This window comes from Esox lucius, chromosome 17 (genome assembly GCF_011004845.1).
Source record: "Esox lucius isolate fEsoLuc1 chromosome 17, fEsoLuc1.pri, whole genome shotgun sequence".
NCBI classification, from domain to species: Eukaryota; Metazoa; Chordata; class Actinopteri; order Esociformes; family Esocidae; genus Esox; species Esox lucius.
Genome location: NC_047585.1, coordinates 8,397,681 through 8,421,756, shown reverse-complemented (window position 1 = coordinate 8,421,756; position 24,076 = coordinate 8,397,681). Strand labels below are relative to the sequence as shown.

Sequence of the window (24,076 nt, the reverse complement as noted above, 5' to 3'; positions counted from 1 at the left end):
CCAGGGATCAGTCCTTGGCCCACTCCTATTTTCTCTCTGCAGAAGGTCACTTGGCACGGTCATATCTACACATGGCCTGCGCCGATGACACAAATTATTTTAATTTCCCCCTTCTGATTCCTAGGTTGCAACACGCATATCTTCATGCCTGTCAGACATCTCAGCTTGAATGTCAGCCCACCACTTCAAGCTTAACCTTGATAAGACAGAGCTTATCAGGGTTAAGCTCTGTCCTGGGGCAGGCCAGCCTGCTCCAAGATCTGTCCATCACGGTTGACAACTCTACGGTGATCCCCTCACAGAGCGGAAAGAACCTTGGCGTGATACTCGACAAGAACTTGTTATTCTCTGCAACAGGATATGCCTAAACCTTACAACCCTACCCGTGCACTCCAATCCGCCACTTCATGTATTTTGGCCACCCAACCCTCCCTCTCAGCCAAGGCAAAACCCTTCTCGGTGTTGGCACCTCAATGGTGGAACAAACTTCCCCTTGAAGCCTGAATAGCAGAATCCCAGCCAATCTTCCTACAAATGGCTGAAAACCTACCTCTTTGATGAGTATCTTAATTAACTTGTATACCCCCCCCAACATGGGGGGACGACAACCTTGAATCTATGGAAGCCAAACGCGGTGGTTCAAGCCCCTTGGGGGGGCTGACGACGTGTGGGGGCTAACAACAGCTCTGTTGAGAAGCACGACAGATATAATCTGTCGAATCATCAATAACCGGAATTGGTCACGCATACAAACATGAATACGTTGGTTTCATTCATCAAGATTCTTTCAGTACATCCGTGACAATATTAATTTAAATTCAAATTAAAGTCCATCAATGCAATAGAAATGCAATCAATTTTTTCCTTTTTTAAAATTTTTTCAATAGTCCATTTCAGTGTATATGTGCACGTTGCAAGACATTCCTTGCTCGAATAGTCCATTGTCCATTGAGCGTGTGAAAAGATCAGTTAGTTCCTACAAGGTGAAGGAAACATTACACATACATTGGACATTCATATCCACATGTGATTTTCCAACAATAAGCAAACCTTTGTGACCGGTCTGTCTATAACACTTGTCTTTGTTTTTAATGTCAAACTACGAACAATTCCTTTTGAATCTTTCTTTGTGTCAATAACACTTCCCAACATCCAAGATCCCCTAGGGGCAGTAGAGTCTGCAATTAACACAATGTCACCATTTGCATAGTTTCTTTTTTCTTAAAATTTTTTTTGTCTTTCTTGTAGGTTTGGAAGATACTCTCTAACCCATCTTTTCCAAAACATATCAGCTAAGTATTGTACTTGCTTCCATCTGCGTCTACCATACACATCTGCTTTTTGAAATAAGCCAGGCGGTAGTGTGGGTTGTCCCTTGAGAAGTAAAAGGTGGTTGGGTGTGAAAGGTTAGAGGTCATTTGGAATATCTGGGTTTGAGGTAAGTGGGTGACTATTCATTATGGCTTCTACCTCACAGATGAAAGTGTGAAGGGATTCGTCGTCTACTATTTGATCCTTTGTTAGTGATAGAAGTATTAGTTTGACCTGTTTTATTAACCTTTCCCATACTCCTCCAAAGTGTGAAGCGGCAGGTGGGTTGTAAGTCCATTCTATGCCCTTTTGTTGTAGAGCAACTTGGAGTTTGTGGCTTTGGTTCCATTCCTTTATGGCATTCTTTAGTTCACGATCAGCTGAAGTCCATTGTCAGATCTTATTTGCCGTACTTGTCCTCGTCTGCTTATAAATCTGTGGATTGCGTTGATACATGAATCCGTGTCAAGTGAATTGGCTATTTCCAAATGTATTGCTCGAGTTGTGAAACATGTAAAAATGACACCATATCTTTTCACTTCACTGCGTCCTCTTTTTACTATAATTGGACCAAAGAAGTCTGCTCCAACAAAGGTAAATGGTGGTAAATCTGGTGTTATTCTTTATTTTGGCAAGTCTGGCATTTTTTGTTCTCCTAAATTTGAGTGTAGGCGTCTACAGAACACACACTCAGACCGTATCCTTCTAGCAAGGAAAGTTGCTGCTGGAATCCAGTACTGCTGTCGCAGTTTGGCCAACATATGGTTCCTTCCACAGTGGCCTAGTATTTCATGTATGTGTTTCAACACCAGTTTGGACACATGATGGTGTTTTGGAAGAATCAAAGGATGTTTTCGATCCTCTGTCATAGCCTTTCGGCTTAATCGCCCTCCTGTACGAAGTAATCCACCTTGCAGAATAGGATCAAGCTTACGAATGTGGCTCTGATGACTGACATGAGAATTTTCCCTTTGCAAGGTTTCGATTTCTTCTGAAAATGCCTCCATTTGAGTAAAGCGTACGATTTGCATTTTCTGCCCTTTTGACATCTTCTAAGGTAATCGTACATGCATGCATTTTTTGACTGTTTGCATTTTTCTTTCCGTCAGACGTGGTTTCTCTGCATTTGAGGGTTTAATACTCATGTTGGCAAGTATTTCTTTTCTTTTCAGACTTAACTGCAAGAGAACGTCTTTTAACATATGTAGCCATGCTACTGCTCTGGTTAGATCGTTCCAATTTGAGAGAGAGAACTAAATCCTACTCATACATTCATACACTTTCTTTACAATTAAGTTCATGATGAGAACATCCTTCTTCACTTCCACATCATCATCTTCATGTGTTTGTATGATAAAGTCAGAATTTGTCCATTCAGATTCCTGACATTTGAGAAATTCTGGACCATTTAGCCAACCCTCTGAATTCAGAAGAGCACCAACCTTGAGACCACGTGATGCACAATCTGCTGGATTTTGTTTAGTGTTTATGTATCTCCATTGCTTTACTTTGCTAATTTCTCTGATTGTGTTCACTCTATTAGCCACGAATGTTTTAAATATTTTGTTCTCATTCTGAATGTACTTCAATGTTGATGTACTATCTGTCCAAAAAATTTAGTTCTCAAGAGCAAGTTGTAACTCTGCCTTGATCAGTCTATCCATTCGTACTGCTAGTACTGCTGCAGTAAGTTCCGTTCTTGGCATTGTAGTTTGTTTCATTGGTGCAACTCGTGATTTCCCCATTATAAACGAGGTGTGCACTTCGTGTTCTGAATTTGTGAGATTCTGAATTTCTCCTCAGCTGCCAGTTCTGGAAAATCTTGATGATACTGTTTAATCAGCAAGTCATTCAAATCTGCTACAGATATGCGATTAACTACAGCACATCAGTGACTTCCTTGCATTTGACATGTTTCTTGCATGAGCCCATTGACGACCCAACCTAAGGGTGTTCTGACAGCATATGGCCCATTACCTCTGCTGTTTATTACTTTCCAAGGCTCCATAAGCTTTGCAGCATTTGTGCCTATTAACAACTCAATGTCAGCATCCAATTGTGGAATCTTCACCTCACATAAGTATTCCCATTCGTCTATTGATTCTATTGGTATGTGTCGTTTTGAAACTGGTAATTTTGTTTGAGTATAGACTTCTGGGAGTTTGATACAACAGGCCTTCCGTACTGCTGACTTCAAGACCAGAGACTATACTACTGTGGACATTTTTTTTCCTGTCCCATTGTGCACAAGAGTATTATGGTGTTTTTACCTGTGATGTTTAACTTTCTTTTCAATGAGTCTGTGCAAAATGTAGCTGAGCTACCGGGATCTAAAAATGCATGAGTATTTATGATTTTATCTGAATTTGAGACTTTTTGCATTGTTTTGATTGACTGACTCCCATTGGGTCCTCATCTTCTACAGAAACCATAGCACTACTCAGTGGTTTGTTTCCAGTCATGACACAGTCATTTTTAATTCCATCCTTTTCTTTGCCAGTGTGAATGTGAAGGATGGTTGGATGAGACAAAGAACATGTTTCACATTTCATTCTGTTTTTACAGGTTTTGCTAACATGCCCTTTTGTTAAACATCCAAAACACATTTCGTTTAATTTTAGGAATTCTATTTTCTCACTATTTGATTTAGACTTAAAATTTTCACAATTTTCAAATGTGTGACGTTACTTTACTCTCTGAGTTGTGTATGTCACCGAAAAAGGATCAAGCATTGCTCTGGACTGTCTTTCAATAAAGTCTACCAAGTCCTTGAATGTTGCTATGTGTTGGTTATCTTGCATGCTACACACATTTGCTCGCCATTTATCTCGCAGCCTAAATGGAAGTTTAGACATAAGTCTTAAATTGGTGGAACTTTCAAGCTCTTTTAGGTTTTTAATGTCTTGCATTGTATTGTAGCAGCTATGTAAAAAGGGGGCATATGATTGCAACCCATTGCCATCCTCTGGCTTGACGGTTGGCCAGTTCAAGACTTTATTCATGTAAGCAGACGCTATTTTATAGCTGTTCCCAAAATTGAATTCTAATTGCCTTTTAGCTTCTTTACACGCAATGGAGGAATCCATATGCATAAAGCTACTGACAAGGTTTCGGGGTTGGTCTCTTGTATACTGTTGTAAGTAGTATAGTCGGTCATCCATATTAGTAGTTTTATTCTCAATACATTGCTCAAATGCTTTGATGAACGTCCTATAACAAAGAGCATCACCATTAAATATGGGAATTTCTCTATCTGGCAGAAGAGAGAGTTTGCTGTTTCACTAACATTTCAGTGATTTCAGATTGTCTTTTTAATACATCAGTGACGTTTGTATCATTGCGATCTGAGTGAATCCTGCTTCCTATTGGTACGAAGACGCTCTGATTGGCACCTACAGGTTGCCTAAAGTCAGTTCGAGGAACTGATCCTTCCCTCTTGAATCTCGCTGGTCTTTGTACTGTTGCACGGGTATCATCTTCCGTTGGTACATATTTGTATACGCCCGACACTGAACGTTGTTTTTTTTCAGCTTCTCTGAATACTTTAACTCTTGCCTCTGCAGCAGCAAGTTCGGAATCTATGACAATTTTTTCTTTTCGAGCTTTACATTTTGCAATGATATTTGCTTCTTCGATATCAAGATACATTTTGTCATCCAGAGCCTGCGCCTTTGCTCTAATAACCGCACATTCCGCTTCGGCCTTTAGATGAATGAAAGATTCTCGTGACGCGCACCTGAGAGCACTTGTTGCTTTACGGCAATGCGTGTCACTGTGCGCTACTTGACATGCGCCATGTTGTGGCTTAACAGCACCTATATCGTCCTGCTCTTCTTCCTCATTATCTTGATCAGCCTCGAGCCAATTTGTGATGTCTTTTAAGAAGCCTTTGTAAAGGTGATATTTGGGTTGGTACCAGTCTAAGTTGTCGGCCTCCCTTTCGTATGCATCTTTTATCAAATTTTGCACAGTTGCTTGTAAATTGGTAAACTCACCGAAAAAAACAATTCCGCGTTTTACTCACAAATGTCCAAGGTAATAAAGGTTAAATTCTCACGTATTTCCAGCACGAACGTGTATAATCCACATACTTTACGAAATGCAGCTCCGACTCTTCCAAGTATCCTAAGGGTAAATCCGTAAATCAAACTTTCCAAACGCAGATGATTTCCAAATATCCCAATGCAGCAGGTTCCTCTATCCAGTAGCAAAATGTTTTTCAACTATGCAGTGCCTTCCAGTAAGTCACTTCGGAGGCCTCAGGGGTTTCAATATATATTGTTCGTTTTATTCCAATGTGTCATTTATTCTCTTGATAATAAACTCAAACACATCATGATGATAAACGACCAGTAAATACATTGAAAAACCATATGCCTGCTGGCGTCCATGTATTTCCAACATCCAAAAAGAAGAAATAAAAACGTTCCCCACTTTAACAAACCTCTAACTCTAATTGGTACAGGTGTGCAAAGTTAACTCCTTCCGTTCCAAGGCCTTCCAAGGCCGCAAGGTCATAACTCACCAGCAGGGGTCATTAAAGTAACAACACATAATGAAATTTGCTTTGAAATAACAAACAAATCCTTGGAGATTATGTAGAATTTCAAGAAATTGTTTTAAAATATTATTAAGATAGGGAGGGGCCCAATAACATAAAAAAGGTTTTGTAAGAAATTGAGGTTTGGATCACTTGGTCAGAGCATCTCCAAAACTGCAGCCCTTGACCAAGGCTCATTGATGCACGTGGGGATCGAAGACTGGCCTGTGTGGTCCAACAGACGAGCTACTGCAGCTCAAATGGCTGAAATAGTTAATGCTGGTACTGATAGAAAGGTGTGCATCGCAGTTTGTTGCATATGGGGCTGCATAGCCAGTCAGGGTGCCCATGCCGACCCCTGTCCACTGAAGAAAGTGCCTACAATGGGCACGTGAGCATCAGAATTGGACCACGGAGAAATGGAAGAAAGTGGCCTGGTCTGATGAATCATGTTTCCTTTTACATGAAGTGGATGGCCGGGTGCCTGTGTGTCGCTTACCTGGAGAACATATGGCACAAAGATGTACTATGGGAAGGAGGCAAGCCAGCAGAGGTAGTGTGATGCTTTGGGCAATGGGAAACCTTGGGTCCTGCCATTCATGTGGATGTTACTTTGACATGTACCACCTACCTAAGCATTGTTGCAGACCACGGGCACCATATTATGGTAATGGTATTCCCTGATGGCATTGGCCTCTTTCAGCAGGATAATGTGTCTTGCCACAAAGCAAAAATGGTTCAGGAATAGTTTGAGGAACACAACAATGAGTTCAAGGTGGTTGGTATTGACTTGGATTTCAATCCAATCGACCATCTGTGGGATGTGCTGGACAAACAGGTCCGATCCCACCTCGCAACTTACAGGACTTAAATGGATTTGCTGCTATGTCTTGGTGCCAGATACCACAGCACACCTTCAGAGGTCTAGTGGAGTCCATGCCACGATGGGTCAGCTGTGTTTTGGCTTCAAAAGGGGGACCTACACAATATTAGGCAGGTGGTCATAATGTTATGGCTGATCAGTGTATTAACTGAATGGCAGTACCTTTAACCAGTCTTTGTACCATTGTTGTTTAACCAGTCTTTGTATCTCCCCCTTTGGTGTGGGAGATTATATTTTGGGAGAGAAAATGTGGCCCTTAATTGTCCTTTATTTGTTTATGGCTCACATCTGTAAATATTATTAGCAGATCATGGGGCTCTCTGTTCATCTGTTAAAAAGATCTTGGTTGTACCTGTTCTTTTATAAGTACATTTGTGTTCATAAGTTTGCATACCCAGGCCAAAATTTTGAAATGTTGGCACTGATTTTGAAAATATGACAGATATTTTCAAAATCATTAGCTAACATACTTCATGAATACTTTGATCATACAGCTGTGCTCAAAAGTTTGCATACCCTTGAAGAATTGGTAATATATGTACCATTTGTAAAGAAAACATGAGTGAGCACGCAAAACACGTCTTTTATTTCTTATGGGATTCACATTCAACTGTAGGTCATAACAGAATGGCACAATCATAAAATAAAACATGGCAACAAAGAAAAAAATATATATGTTAAAAATTCTGCATACCCTTAGTTCTTAATACTGTGTATTGCCCCCTTTAGGATCAATGACAGCTTGCAGTCTTTTGTAATAGTTGTCTATGAGGCCCCTTATTCTTGCAGGTGGTATAGCTGCCCATTCATCTTGGCAAAATGCCGCCATGCAAAGTCTTTGGTCGTCTTGCATGAACCATACGTTTGAGATCTCCCCAGAGGGGCTTGATGATATTAAGGTAAGGAGACTGTGATGGCCACTCCAGAACCTTCACCTTTTTCTGCTGTAACCATTGGAGGGTCAACCTGGCCTTGTACTTAGGGTCATTGTCGTGCTGGAGAGTCCAAGAGCATCCCATGCACAGTTTTTGTGCAGAAGAATGCAAATTGTCTGCCAGTATTTTCTGATAATATCGGCATTCTACATGCCATACATTTTCACAAGATACCCTGTGCCTTAAGAGCTCACACACCCCACCATGCTTCACAGTGGGGATGGTATTCTGTTCACTATAGGCCATCTTGACACCTCTCCAAACATAGCACTTGGTTGGGACCAACACGTCCAAATTACAGTGTGCCAGAAGCTGTGAGTCTTGTCAAGGTATTGTCGGACAAATTGTAACTGGGCTTTTTTGTGGCATTAGCGCAGTAAAGGCTTCTTTCTGGCAACTGGACCATGCAGCTCAATTTTGTTCAAATATCGTCATATTGTGCTCCTTGAAACAACCACAATGTCTTTTTCCGAGTAGCCTGTATTTCTCCCAAGGTTACCTGTGGCTTTTTCATTGTATCCCAAACAATCTGGTGGTTTTGGCTTGGTATCAAGAGATCCCTGAATTTTCCACTTCTTAATAAGTGATTGAACATTACTGACTGGCATTTGCAAGGCTTTTGATATCTTTTTATATCCTTTTCCAACTTTATAAAGTTCCATTAGCTTGTTATGCAGGTCTTTTGACAGTTCATTTATGCTCCCCATGGCTCAGTATCTAGCCTGCTCAGTACATCCACGTGAGAGCTAACAAACTCATTGACTATTTATACACAGACACTAATTGCAATTTAAAAAGCCACAGGTGTGGGAAAGTCACCTTTAATTGCCATTTTCACCTGCGTGTGTCACGTTGTGTGTCTGTAACAAGGCCAGACATTCAAAGTCATGAAAACTTTTGATCAGGGCCATTTGGGTGATTTCTGTTATCATTATGATTTAAAAAGGAGCCAAACAACTATGTGATAATAAATGGCTTCATATGATCATTATCCTTCAATGAAAGACAGTTTTGTTGCATGATCAGTATTTTCAAAATCATTGTCAAAATATCCCATTTCTGCCAGGGTATGCAAACTGTACATAAAATGGTACAAGTAATGAAAAGTGGTGATTTGGCCATTCATATTGGTTCTCAAGTTCCTGCCTGACTACTGCATCCTTTTGGAGCTACGCCCTGCATTGTTATTATTTGCTAAAATTAAATTGTGACAAAAACAGTAGGTCTCTCCCACAAGGCTGTACCAGTTTCATCTAAGCTGTACGCAATACCTTGGGGCAGAGGTAACCAAATCTCTAATGTTACCTGCATTACACTAATCTTCTGTAGCTATAAAATATATTCAGACATTCTGACTGCTTGTAAATCTGCTGTTGTTGGTAATTTAGCAAGCTAAATTTCCCGGCCAACCACCATGATTGAGCTTGCAGGTGTCAAACCTACCACATACAATCCCTAGAGTGCAACAACGCAGGGCATCTCTTCCTTACATGAACCCAACCAACCACAGACCATGCCGGTCATTGTTGGTATGCTGCAATCAGGATTTAAACTCAAGGCCACAATGATGCAATTGTAATATGAGAGTGACTTTACCCACTGGAGGTTTCCGGGTGTCATTCCTGTACAGTACAAGCCAGACCAGACAAGGCTATGTAGATACATTAATTCCTCTACAATTCAGGTTATTTAAACAACTGCATAACGGCTACTGGCAGAGAAATAGAGAAAGCAGCTGTTCTGGTTACCATGCTTTCAAATGCCTTCAGCACACTTATCTCATCAGGACTAACCCTAGCAGTTCTGATATTTGGTCATGTCCACGCTCACATGTTGACAGTGCATGGCCTCCAGATTGCAGGACTGTCTAAAACCAAGGCAAAACAACTAGCAAGGTTCTGCTCTGTGTCAGCGACATGGGAAGCCTGGCGATATGAAGCAGGAGGTGCTTCCAGTACCCGTAAGATATCCATAACCATTATATTGTCTGAATCATTCCCCCTGTAATGAGATTCAAATAAAGTATTGAAAACGTGTCTGTGTGTGTGTATGTGTGTGTATGTGTGTGTGTGGTTGCATGTGTATATTGCGTGTGTGCTGAACACAAAGGGCTTTGATGGGTAGCCAGGTAGAAGCGGTCAATCATGTTGAAGCTGACCAGACAGAAACCAGCGCTGCAGAGGCATGATTAGGTCCAGGTCCAGACCCAGGGATGGCCTACCCTGCTGCACTGAAAGGATCCCCGGATCCCGGTCTGTCACTAGGCAGGGAGTAAGCTCTGCCAAACGAAACGTTGACAAGGGAAACCAGATCCAAAAAATCCTGTCAGTAAATAGCAATGACAAAGAAATGTAGCTATGCGCATATAATCAGTGTATATGATTGACAAGAGTCTAAGGTGAAGGTTGATGACTTGCCATCAAAGATAAACTTTTTCGGGATGTGTTCCCTCGCACTCAGTTTTATTCTCCTAATTTTCTCTAGAAATAAAATCTAAACCTTATCTTTGATATAAGCGATGAGAAACATCTTTACAAAAAAAAAGCAAACAGTAGAACACTGATAAGAGTTCCCTAGAGTCCAGAAGATAACATGTCTGCTATAAATAATGTTGCTGTGTCTATAAAGCATTGTAGTTTGGGAAAATCTTTCTGTTTGTCTTTGGGCTGCTTCCGCACCCTCCCCCAACTTGAATGTTCCCAGAAAAACCCAGTTATTCTCACAGTGTGCTTTCCAGACATGGATTGGCAAAGTCACTGGTAAAATAAGGCCTCCAAATTATATTATCAAACATCCACTCACTGCTAATGTAAACCAGTGTCAGGCAAGTTGTTGTAACAGTTCCAGTCATACAAACCCCCAAAATAACTGCATGCAATCCAATGCAACTGCAAGGAAAATCATGGAAATGCAAGGAAGAATTGCTCTTGGAACATTAAAACAAAATGTAATCCTTAGTTGCTACATCCTTTTTAGGACTTTACAATAATATAATAATTTGCACCTCAAATGTCATCAGAATCCAAAATATAAGCGGGTTTTATCTGAATGTTTGTAAAAAAATATATATGTAACACTTTAGAGTCAAAACATGCTTTATTATTATTTATTATATTAGAGACCGTTAGTGCTTGCATTCATACCTCTGAATGTGTGGTTACATGTATCAAGGCTTGTCCCTCACTTTGTGATGATTTTTATTAAGCATATTGCAAAAAAGGTTGTGCTGAACACAATTACCGGTAAACTCTTGGACGGGAAACTGTAACCAGTGAATACCAAAGAGATCAAAAAGAAGCCATAAAGTGTGTTTGATATCTACATCAAAGACATCGTATCAAGAGCCGCTGCGGCTCCAACTGAAATCTCTGGAATGTTTCGAACTTTAAAGCCTTGATGTGCAACTTGTCATTCACTGAAATGTGTTGGCTTTGACAATGAAATACCAATGTTTCAAACAAACTTTAATCATATACCACCTTCTGACTGGAGATGCATGGCAGCATACAAGAGATGCTGTGCCCTAACCTTGGAAAGGAAGACACCGCTCTTTTCCACACCAGTGAATGAATCAGTCCAGAAATCCAGGGCTCATCCCTGGGTGTGAGGTGCCAGCCCCTGGCCTTGTTTGTGTTGGCTGTTCCAACCACCAGACACACTGTCTGCTCACTCAAACGACCATGTCTCAGTCCCAGCGTTAGTGTCAGAGCAATGTGCAGGAGGAGGGGAACTGAGTTGAGCGCCAAAAGCCATGGACAGGACAGGCAGGAAACTGAATCAGTCTCTTTCTCATATTGACTAGCAGGTAGGACAGGACCGAAAGCTAGACAGAAAGGCCTTTATATTGACTGACAGAAGTCCTCCTTGACCTTAGCCTCACAGATCAAAATGTACAGCATCACAGAGCATTACATCTTGTTAGCCCTTTTTAAAGAGGAAAACAAAATAGGTCAAAACACATTGGTGGCTTAGTCCAAAATGTCACCCATTTCTCAACACTTTAGTGAAGTTACTTTAACTCAGGCACATCCAGACTTCTCTGCCACAGACAGTCCTTCAGCTTAACCTCATTCAACACACAGACAGGACAGAGAAAATGGCAGGACCTACTGAGTGAGAATTTGCAAGTGAAAATGATATCATACTCTACCGGAAATCATTTCTGAGCGGGGTGCCTTCATTGACAAAATTACTGGGAGTTATAATCAATCAAATTGCTAAGAGAAAGATTCAGAGGAGTATAATATGATTCACACTTAAACAGAAACATCCTTATAGCTCCCCTCTGGGACGCAAGGCTATATTTTAGAACTGAGGGATTAATTAGTAATAATTAGAACAATAATTAGATTTATAATGTAATTAGACAGCTCACCCCTCTGAACATCCAGCTGTCTGGCAAAGGGAGGAGGGAGAAGGATGTCTTTTTTTGCAGTGCCGGCCTGAGGAAGGAGAGAAAGGGAGGATGGGAGAGAAAAGAAGAAAAACAGTATAAATCTCTCTCTTCATGAAACCACAGTATAGTCGCAACAAAGACGCTGCGGCAGCTTCAGCTTTTAGGCTCTAATCGCATTCACTATAGTACAGCCCTCACAGAGACCCAGTAACGACATCACCTCTCTGTTAATGTTAATGGGGATGAACCTGGACTGGCCCTGTGAACGTCCGGAAGCCGCTGATGAACCCTAAACACACAATCGAGGCAGTGTGCGCAGACCCTCATTCACACGCACGCTTGGCCATACACACAAACACATCCACAACACCCTAAACACCAACAGGCCTTATCGTAAGTGTTAACGGACAGAAGTGGCATTGTCTAAAGATGGCCATGATACATGGTTCGTTGGTGATTAAGGACACTTCAAAGACCTGCCGATGGTGACGATCCGAGACATTTATTTACATTGTTTCTAAAGTGTGTTTATAGTGTGTTTATAGTGCTCTAAAGAGTAGCCGCTAAGCTAAAGAGAAGCCACTAAGCCAGACTTTAATCATAGACACTGACAGCATGCTTTTAGCATGGTAGACGGCTGAAGTCAGGTTATCTATGGGGAGTAAGTTAGATAAGTAAGTTAGATGGTCTGACCAGCAGACAGGATTCAAACCTATGTGGCCAGCAGGGTTGTAGTCAATTGCACTTCGATTCCAGTCAATACTGGAATTTCATTCGAATTCCAAATATTGTCAATTATTTTGAACAAAGAAAGACTTGAATTGGGGTTTGTTTTACTTCCAATGGAATTGAGGCTAACCTTGCTGGCCCGCAAACAGGAGATTTGGTTCTGAGTTCAGAGATTATTATAAAGATGGCTAGCCAGTAAGCAGCAAAGATCTGGCGTAAAGTTCAGTCAGGGTTATGGAATAGAAACTCAGTAATTAGTCACTAGCCCAAAATTACAATATCTTTGTGACACAACAGTAGGACCAAGCTCCTCCATAATGTCATGATATCCATTCATGTCTTGAGGCCTAAGTCAATTTACAAGCTGCGGACACATCAGCAGAGAAACAATGTCCTTTGTCAGAGGACAGCAAGCAAGTGCAAAGATTTACCCACATCCAGCATTCCTCCTCTCTCCTTATTTACTGTATCAACAAAATATTCAGGATGTGAAGCTAGGTATAATATGGTTCTTTCTCATCAAAGTGTGTTTGCTGTGATATTTTTATCACAACAGATGAGTGTGGAGATGTGGATGATCATATTTTGTGTGGCACCTATTACCAAACTCTGGTGTATATTAAATTTTCTAATATAAAATATAAAATTGTATCTACATATTACTTACATGTTATTTCAATTAAAATGTCATCCTGATAAAGTTTATTCCCATAACACCCATTGAAGAAGCAAAACCAAGATGTGCTCCATTCTTGTCTTATCAGCTGAGGTCTTTTCCCACGGTCCTAGAGGTCATTGGTCAGATAGGCTGCAAGAGTGGTTGTGATAACAGCATTTTAACCAAAAGAGCGAGACTCTCTGACAAGAGGTATTGACAAGTCACGTCCTATTTTCTGATAAAAAAAACTGAGTACCATTAATATAATCCTTAGCTAACACTATGAGCCGCTGATGCACCCTAAACACGAAAGCATGCCTGTGTGCACAGACCCTCATTCATGCAAGTGCACATACGTATTTGTGTTTATGGTCCATATCTTATCAGCAATGGGCTGATGAGGGCACAGCCCTCTAAAGTGAAAACCCACCCAATTAGACTAACTAACTGTTTTAATTATTGATTCAAACTACATTAGTTGAATCTGCTGAGTGATGGCTTTGGCAATTCACCATCCTTACGCAAGTCCTCACAGGAAAATATTGCCCCAAATATTTATTTAGTAGGGAAGCAATATGTATAGAAAATAAGAACTCTGGTCCAAAGACATCCTTACATAATACAATAAATATATAATTGAACAATACACTGCATCTGGGTTTGGAGTATTATTCCTATTAATGTGCCATTGTACAGTAATAGGCCCCTCTGGGTAACCTAGGAAATGTCCGCTAGCAGGAAATGACCATAAATGGACCCAGGTCTAATGAGCCCATTGAGCATTCAACAGGCTTTGCCTGTGACTCACTCTGAACTCACTGGGGGAGTTTGCTTCCAGTGTCACTTTGGTCAATGTACCATGCACACTACAGTACTCTCCTCCATACACACTACTTAATTCCCCATGTCCACTTTAATGCTCATAAATGTAGCCTCCCCCCTAACTAATATTCTGGGTTTGTATTATACAAATAAATGTGCTCTACGTAATCCTTTAAAAGAAAAATTGTGAAAACATCTGCCAAAAGAGCACTTCCAAATGCAATATAATGACATTTACAAAAAGCTTTAAGATAAAGCAATAAATACAGTGAATCCTGAAAATGGATGGCTAGAAGAGGCCTGATGAAAATGGGTTGATAGTTTTCATCTGTTTACAAAGAGCAGAAAAAACTTACACAACTTTCAGGGACTTTTTCTGTGACAGAATGCTGGATCGCAAATTAATTTGCAGGAGACAATACATCATGGTCTCACTACTGAGTTTCAGGACTAATGGAAGAACACTCATTGGACATACACATCAGAGATTCACCGATACAACCCAAGTCACACTGAACGTCCACAGCTTAGTCTCAGCCACCAGTAAACATTTAAGACATACCCATGCCACAATATCTATTTACAATATTAGATCAGGACATAATGCAATATTAGGGCATCCAAGGCCTGAAACGTACAACAATATGAACACACATAACCAGACAGTTAAATTGAAAATGTCTAACATTTGACATAAAATGGGTACAATTTGAATCAGGCATACAAAAACAGCTCCAAATGATTAGAGTAACTTGGGAGGGTCCACTACTCCATAAAGATTAGAAACCTGCTCCGGTTTGGTCTTAATCGTATCTTAACACAACATGCCAAGATCAATAGACCTATACGAGGCCATGTTTGGCAACAGCAAAACACTTCCTTCGACCAGAAGAACCTTAATGCCAACAGTAAAGCATAGAGGCGGTGGTATTATGGTTTGGGGGCAGCTTTGCTGCCTCAGGCCTGGCCCACTTGCTATCATTAAGTCAACCATGAATTTAATCTTTTATCAGATAATTCTTGAGGAGAATGTGAGGCCATCTGCCAAAAACCTAGAAGCTGAACCAAACATGAATCTTGCAACAGGACAATGATCCAAAACACAATGAAGCAAAACTACAACAGTTGAAAACAATTTCAAAAAAATATTAAAGGGGCAATATGTATGATTTTTATCGTAGTCTGTCTCTCTCAGGTCTCTCAGCCCCTCTTTCTCGTGCATTTTCGTGTTTCACAGTTCCTTCTGTTGCTGAAATATCTGACCTTATTCAAAAGTCAAAGCCAACAACCTGTCAGCTAGACCCTCTACCTACCACCCTGGTAAAAGTCTGCTTACCCTCTCTCTCCTCCCTAATAACTACCAATATACATTCTTCTCTCACCTCTGGCACCTCTTCAACCCTTCACCACTAAAGTCTGCTGCAAAAACTCCTATACTTAAGAAACATGGTGCAGGCCCCAACAATTTCAATAACCTCTGTCCTATTTCTAACCTGCCTTTTCTAAAATCCTAGAAAAAACTGTTGCATCTCAGGTTCATGCACACTTGTCTGACAATAACCTCTATGAAGAATTCCAATCTGGCTTCCGCCCCTGTCATAGCACTGAAACAGCACTGGTAAAAATCACTAATGATCTTCTCATTGCAGCTGACTCTGGACAATCAACCATTCTCATCCTCCTTGAGCTTTTATTTTTATTGTTATTTGTGTCTTGAATGGTGACCTTGAGTGCTTAGAAAGTTGCCTAAAAAGAAAATGATTAAATATTAAATATTATTATTATTAGTAGTAGTACTAGCATACATAAAAGCAAAAGTGACCAGTGCACATCTTTCAAATAAAATGTTTCTACTAAATTTATCTGAGTAGTTGAGATATTCCCTATTTAAACTTTCTCGCCTGTCCGTCAGTTTGCACATACTTGTAAACTCTTCACTATCCTTTGCACCCTAAACCACCCTGGATTAGCTAATATGATATGGGTCTTGCTTGGTAAGGGAAGACAAGGAAGAGAAGTCAATTACAAATGTTATTGTTTAGAGGCAGGATTCTACACAGTGCCCCTTTAATGGAAAGTTATGGAATGACAAAGTAAAAGCCAAGATCTCAATCCTATCTAAATGCTCTGAGGCTGTGCATGGCAGGTTTTGCAAGCCTTCAAACATGATACAGTTAAAGCAGAACTATAAAGAACAGGGGGCAAACATTCCTCCCAGTTGATTTAAAAAACTGAGAGACAAGGAACGGCTACATGAAGTTATTTTAGCCAAAGGGGTCAACAAAAGCTATTGAAGCTAAGGGTGTATTAACTTCTACTGAACGATAAAATTGTATTTCTGATTATTTTTGATGGATGAATGATTGCAAAGTACAATATTTCAGTGTCCTTTGCTCAATTAGGTTACCTTCACCTGTCAGTATATATTAATATCAAGGAACTAATAAGGAGTAGGCCCCCCTGTACCTTCAGAACAGCTCCAGTCCTTCTTGGAATGCCGTCATTCAAGTCCTGAACTGTGTGAAGGACTGTGTTGCACCACTCCTCAAGCAGAAATGTCTCTAGTTCTTTGAGGGATAAAGGAGGAAATCTACTGTATACTCTGGATTCCAGAACTTCCCATTATGGTTCAGTGATGTTCAGATTTGGTGATTGGTGAAGGCTCGGTCAATTCTGTGGTACTTTTCGAGGCTGTGCTTTCAGGGCATTGAGTAACTACCCTGTTACGTCTCCGTCTATCCCTGTGGGTCAGCTTCAACTTGCGACCACTGTTCCTCTACTGAAGCAATTTGTCCTTGTTTGGCATATACTGTATTATGTTGGTTTTTGAGATTGTTCCCCTTTACATATTGAATTTTGCATTTTATTTTTGCAATTCAGGCATTTGCTATATGGCCTCTTTGGAACTCTGTTAGTTGCATCAAGCTGCTTAGAAAAATTTCAAATCAAAGAGCTATTTGTTGCACCTCTTTTACAGCAGACACATCAAGTGAAAAGCTTGGACATACATGTTAGTTTTCCCATTATTTCATCCACCCCTGTATGTTAAAAAACCTTCCAGGGAGTGTACTTATTTTTCACATGAAAGTATTCAGAACCTTTGCCATGAAACTCCAAATTGAGCTCAGATGCATCCTTTCATTTCATCATCCTTACACTTGCCTGGATTACACCAATTAATTTAACATGATTTAGAAGGGCACACACCAGTCTCTATAAGGTCCCACACATAGCAGTGCATGCAGAGCTAAAACAAACTCATGACGTCTCCATAGGCTTCAGTGACCAAATTATGTCAAAGCCTAGATCTGCGAAAGGACCCAGTATCCACTCTAACAGAACATTAGAGTTTCCTACAGAGATGGGGAAACCCTGCGTGAATGCCAAGGGCTACAACTGGCAAAAAGAAGGTACCGCTCATCACTTGATTAATACCATCCCTATGGTGAAGCATAGTGGGAGAATCATGCAATGGGAAATCTTCTGAGCTGCGGGGACTAGGAGAGTGGTCAGGAATAAGGGAAGGATGAATGGAGCAAAATATAGAGAGGCCCGTGAAGAAAATCTGATCCAGAGTAGGGCTTTTTAAAGAGGTGAGCTGAGGTGGCTTGGGCATCTGTTTCGGATGACCCCGGGGAAGACCTAGGACATGCTGGAGGGACTATGTCTCCTGGCTGGCCTGGGAAAGCCTCGGTGTCCACCTGGAAGAGCTGGAGGAAGTGTCTAGGGAGAGGGATGTCTGGGCATCTCTGCTTAGACTGCTGCCCCTGCAACCCGGCCCCAGATAAGCGGAAGATAATGAGGATGATGGTAAATATACAAAAGAGAAAAGACAAGTCTCTTAAAATGAACAATTGATTGGTCAATTCAAAAGCTATTAGTAAATATTAAAAAAAAATATATATATATACTAATATATGTATTTTATGTATTACTAATATATGCAGTGGTATTTCTAGAAAATGTAACATGGGTTGGCAGGAGAGTGGCAAGTTGGAATTCAAGGGTGGCATTTGGGCTGTCAGAATTATTACAGAATTGCCTGATCGTTATTATTTGAGCCAGAACACAGCTATTTTTATGACAACGATATCTTTGCACAATATTTAATGTTTAATAATTATTCCAAAATCATATGTTTCCAATCTGAATAAGTGAGGGATTTTTTTTTGGATCCCCTGCTGATTTTGTGCGTATGCCCACTGACAAAGAAATTATCAGTCTATAATTTTAATGGTAGGTTTATTTGAACAGTGAGAGACAGAATAACAACTAAAAAATCCTAGAAAAACGCATGTCAAAAAACAAGGAGTTTTTGCCCACAGGACTGCCATATACTGGATGTTTTTCCCATTTCACACCATTCTTTGTAAACCCTAGAAATGGTTGTGTGTGAAAATCCCAGTAACTGAGCAGATTGTGAAATACTCAGACCGGCCCGTCTGGCACCAACAACCAACAAATCACCTTTCTTTCCCATTCTGACATTCAGTTTGGAGTTCAGGAGATTGTCTTGACCAGGACCACACCCCTAAATGCATTGAAGCAATTGCCATGTGATTGGTTGATTAGATAATTGCATTAATGAGAAATTGAACAGGTGTTCCTAATAATCCTTTAGGTGAGTGTAAGTACCATTTGTAAAGAAAACTTAGTGATTAAGCAAAACGCATGTCTTTTATTTCATATACATTCAACTGGTGTTGTCGGGCATATTGTAACTGGGCTTCTTTCTGGCATTGACGCAGTAAAGGCTTCTTTTTGGCAACTGAACCATGCAGCTCATTTTTGATCAAGTATCATCGTATTGTGCTCCTTGAAACAACCACAACCACTTTTTCCAGAGCAGCCTGTATTTCTCCTGAGGTTACCTGTGGGGTTTTCTTTGTAGCCCAAACAATTCTTCTGGTAGTTTTGGCTGAAATCTTTAATTTAAGGTCTACTCGACCTTGGCTTGGTATGAAGACATCCCTGAATTTTTCACTTCTTAATAAGTGATTGAACATTACTGACTGGCATTTGCAAGGCTTTTTTTTTCCAACTTTATAAAGTTCCATTAGCTTGTTATGCAGGTCTTTTGGCAGTTATTTTCTGCTCCCCATGGCTCCGTATCTTGCCTGCTCAGTACATCCACGTGAGAGCTAACAAACTCATTGACTATTTATACACAGACACTAATTGCAATTTAAAAAGCCACATGTGTGGGAAAGTCACCTTTAATTGCCATGTGTGTGTCACCTTGTGTGTCTGTAACAAGGCCAAACATTCAAGAGTGTGTAAACTTTTGATCAGGGCCATTTGGGTGATTTCTGATATCATTATGATTTAAAAAGGAGCCAAAAAACGATGTGATAATAAATGGCTTCATATGATCACTATCCTAAAATAGAAGACAGGTTGTTTTGCATGATCAGTCATATTTTCAAAAACAATGCCAATATTTCACAATTTCTGCCAGGGTATGCAAAATTATGAGCATGTGGTGGTTGCGATGTACATAAATGAGCAAATCAACTGAGCCTTTCTCTGTGATTTGATGCAATGTTTCTTGCTACAGAAAACAGACACATTGATGGCGTGGATGTTGCCGGAATACACAGCAAGGACTTGACATCTTTGCCAATGTTGGACAAAATAAAATGTTAAAGGCACAAACCAGCACAAATGGAGAACAAACAATTGAGCCTATTTTGTTGAAGTTTTGCGTTGGGTGGGTGGCCAACTTCACGCTGGTCCCTGAGAGGCAGTACTAAGTGGTGGGCAGGTGGGTAGGGTTAGTGTTGGGTACCGAGTTCAGCAGGGTTACAGTAGTAGATAAGAAACTGTCTCCATTCTACACTGTACATTAACAGAAACAAACATGCAGACAATCTTTGCAAATTCCACAAAACACATTTATTTTATGTTTTGTAAATACATTTTGAAAGAACTGAACCAAGTGTGAACCAAGTCAGTTGAAATAAACACCTGTGTTGTAAGAAAACTTGTTGTTTTCATGTTATTAATTTATTTTAATGTGTTTTCCCAGAATATCGAAATGAATATCGACGTCGTAATGTTCATGATCAATATTGCAACATTACATTTTGTCAAAATCGTGCCACCCTAATCCCCATCTAATCCTACAGAGATTGAGAGGATCTACAAGGAAGAATGGTAGAAGCTGGCCAAATACAAGGGTGCAAAGCTGGTAGGGGAATACCTAATAAAATACAGTTGTGATCACTGGCACTTCTACAAAGTACTGAAAAAGGGTCTGAATACTTATTTATATGGATATTTTCAAGAAATTGGCACAAATCTTTAAATATGTGTTTTCACTATATATTAGGGCTGTCACAATATCAGATTTTCCCTACACGATTACTGTGGCCAAAATAATTCACGGTAATAATATTATCACGGTATCTATAGGACATTTGAAGTAAAAAAATTATATCAGTCAAATTAATCTTCAACTACGTTTAATGTGTTTTTTCCCCCTATTTTTTTTCAAATGATTTACAATCAACATACGAGTGTATGGAGGTGAAGAGAGTCTGTAACCATAAGTCTACAAATAAAAAAATAAAAGCGTACAAAAAGAACTTTTACACACAATGGATAATGAAAAGGCAACCAGATAAACTGATAAACAAAAGATCCCAGAGCCTAAGAGGAGTTTTTGGATAAATACAATGTCCTTTTCCATGTAAATGCTACAAAAATGGTGCGTCTTTGTGGATTTCTCCTGGGGTTCTAGTGGGGCTAAAGAGTTGATTTTGCTAAAGAGGGGTTTTTGGAAAAATACAACATTAGTTTCGCCTAGTGAATATGATATTATCATGTGTGTTATTAACATGATGTCAATATTTTGTTTTTTAAATATCACGGTTATCGTCAATACCAGTATATCGTGACACCCCTACTATGTATTTTGTTTTTATTGTGTTGACAGGAAAGGAAATGTAATCAATTATTAATTAAGTCCATAACTCAAGAGATTATGGAGTAAGCCAATATTCTGAATACTTTCTGAAGGCACTGTATATTACCAAATGGCCATGGACAAAGGGTTCAGCAGAAAGTGTCACATAAGACATTAGCAGGCTATGTATGTATTACAGGATTTAGAACTTTAAGGTGTTTGCAAAAAATAATAGTGCAGTGACTGATCTATATCTTCTTTTTGCTTTAAAAATAATAAAAACTAAATTATCCTTATATCATTTATCATGAGCATTAGTGCCAAATAGAGTTTGTTTTACTGAAAATTGTGAGTCAGGATAAGTGATTAAAGATGTCTAATTACAAGAACCAAATAACAACCCATAGCAGTGACTGGACCTGTTGTTGAGGTAAATCTGCCTTCCTCTAACTCTCTTAAAAGCTAAGCCTAGTATTAACCGATTATTTAGTGTCAGGAGGATCTGAATGAGGATCATTCTGAGAGTGAGACAGGTTTTTTGTGGCTGAAACCTCAATAAAAACAAACCTATAGGTCCATCTAGTGGTCAAAAGTGCTCAACATCAATGTTTATTTGATTTTTAAAAAGGTTATGCAGTTAGAACATATTTGTGGGGCCATGAGTTTCCCATTACCATCAGGAGATGGTTTCATACCTGAAGACCCACAGCAACTGACTGTCTGATTACAAAAGGCAGTCTAGATAGAGAAAATATAGGACTACTATATAGGACTCTAAAACAATGTTTGGACAGGAATTGGGAAGATTAAGACTTTCTAGACTAGGAGTTTGCAGACAAATTACTGAGAACATCAATGATGCATCTCATCTACAACCAATGTGATCATGTAAAGAAAAACCTCTGGCCCATATAAACCCTGTAAACACTTTAAAATAACCAAAACATGACAAGGTCAGCACACTTACCTTAGAATGACTACTGTCATTCCTCTGACCTCTGGGTTAGACAGAAGCAACCATTCAAGGAACATGTATATCTCTCTGTCTATTTCATAATATGCTTGAACTCAGGCACCTGATACAGTGCATAGGCCCGTAGGAGAGTGCCTAGGAGCAACAATATACTTAGATTTTCCACTTATGTTGGATTTAAAAACTATAGCCAGAAGACAGCTAGATGTTCAGAGTTGTGTCATTGTTACAGTTGCCAGATCTGTCTGTTTCAGATGGTAATAAAAAAAAATGGCTTGGAAAAGTACTGTAATGAGACTTGGGGGATTAATACAAATTGAATTTGAACATCACCCTTGTCACATCTGAGGGAGAGAGAGAACTAAGAGAGAGTGAAGGAGTGAGAGTGAAGGAGTGAGAGTGAAGGAGTGAGTGAAGGAGTGAGAGTGAAGGAGTGAGAGTGAAGGAGTGAGAGTGACAGGCAGTGAGGAAGAGAGAGGGCGAGAAGGTAGAGACATTGACACTGTTTCCTGATCTTGTTTGTTGTACCTGGAAAGGACAGCCTACTCTCACACTCACATAAAGACACACTCACAGCTGTTTCCGGAGCACTGGGTGCCGTCCTAACACTGCCAAACCTTTATCACCATGGCAACTATAAAGAATACATGATTCACCTTGTGAGCTAAAAAATACACATTCTTCAAATACATGCCTTCTTCAGATCATCTAATTAGACTGATTAACCACCATCAGACTATTCTGAAGAAAATGACACATTATGTATTATATTTTATGTATCTGTAAAAAACAACAAAAATACTATCCGAAGTATAGCTAATGGAAATCAAATATATGTTCTCCAATAGGTCTCTGGTTGAAAAATGTAGAATTTTGAACTTCATCGATCTTCAGCAGCAGCAGCTTGCAAAATATCAGTAGTAAATAAAAGTAATAAGGGAATAATCAGGTCAATTGTTTTTTGAAATCACCAGAATTCCATGATTCTCTCATCTTTTCACTTGACACAGCCACTAACATGGGAGGCCTGGTTTCAAATCTGGAGAGAATTTGTGCACAGATTCAATATGAAAGAGAGAACGAAGAAGAAAGGAACAGAGGAGAGATAGAGAAAGGTGAGAGAGTGAAGTGAGAGGAAGAGGAGTGCAAATGAGAGAGAGAGAAACAGAGACAGATAGAGAATAGACTTCTAGACAAAGGTCTTCTGGCACAAGGGATCCACATATTCAGCTCTCTCACTTCTACCACCTCTCTCTCTCCCATCCTTCCCTCCCCAGTCACCAGCTCCATGTCAAAACGTTGGCCTTGCTTTCAGGTTTCAGTCCGAGAAAGTCTCCCAGGAACAAAACATGACATTATGTTATGGGATAGAGGCCACAGCCACAGAGGTATAGGACTATCCAGTGTCTGGGATCCAATGTTTCATACGAGGTACACAGGAGAAGTGTAATTTCATGAGTCTAGGATCATGCTCTATGGCTACATTTCAACACCTGCTGAAGACATCAGTTGCAGCTCCTGGTCTGAGAGCTACAACAGTAACAGTCTGGGTCCAATAATAACAGTTCAATTAGGGGCAGACATTTCTGAAGGTCTGTGGTGGTAAAATAAGATTCAACTGAATGTATGGCTTAAACATTTTTGTTCATCAAGCTTATTATTTGGCGGTTTAGTCTTTCACTCCACAATTTGTGTGTGCATTCATGTATTCATGTATTCATGCATGCGTGATTGGTGTGTGTCTGTCCACATGTTTGTTGTTGTGTATTTTCACAGGGTCTTGTTTGCTTGACTGCTTCTATTCACTGGGTGCCAGGGAGAGTGGGTGCCTTTCAACAACTTCAAAGGCCATTGTGTGCCCAGTCTCAGAGAAAAAGTCTGGTGGATATTGTCAGTGTTTGAGTAAACATGAGCTTGAGTGT

At 40.0% G+C, this 24,076-nt stretch overlaps 1 protein-coding gene across 1 annotated transcript in view; it reads right to left on the bottom strand.

Annotated features, from left to right (window-relative positions):
* arhgef3 (Rho guanine nucleotide exchange factor (GEF) 3) overlaps positions 1 to 24,076 on the bottom strand; it is a 102,496-nt gene that overhangs the window by 65,586 nt on the left and 12,834 nt on the right. The window contains exon 2 of the mRNA XM_010882084.4: positions 12,045 to 12,111. Within this exon, the coding sequence (XP_010880386.2) occupies positions 12,045 to 12,111 (67 nt within the window). The remainder of the gene's footprint in view (positions 1 to 12,044; positions 12,112 to 24,076) is intronic.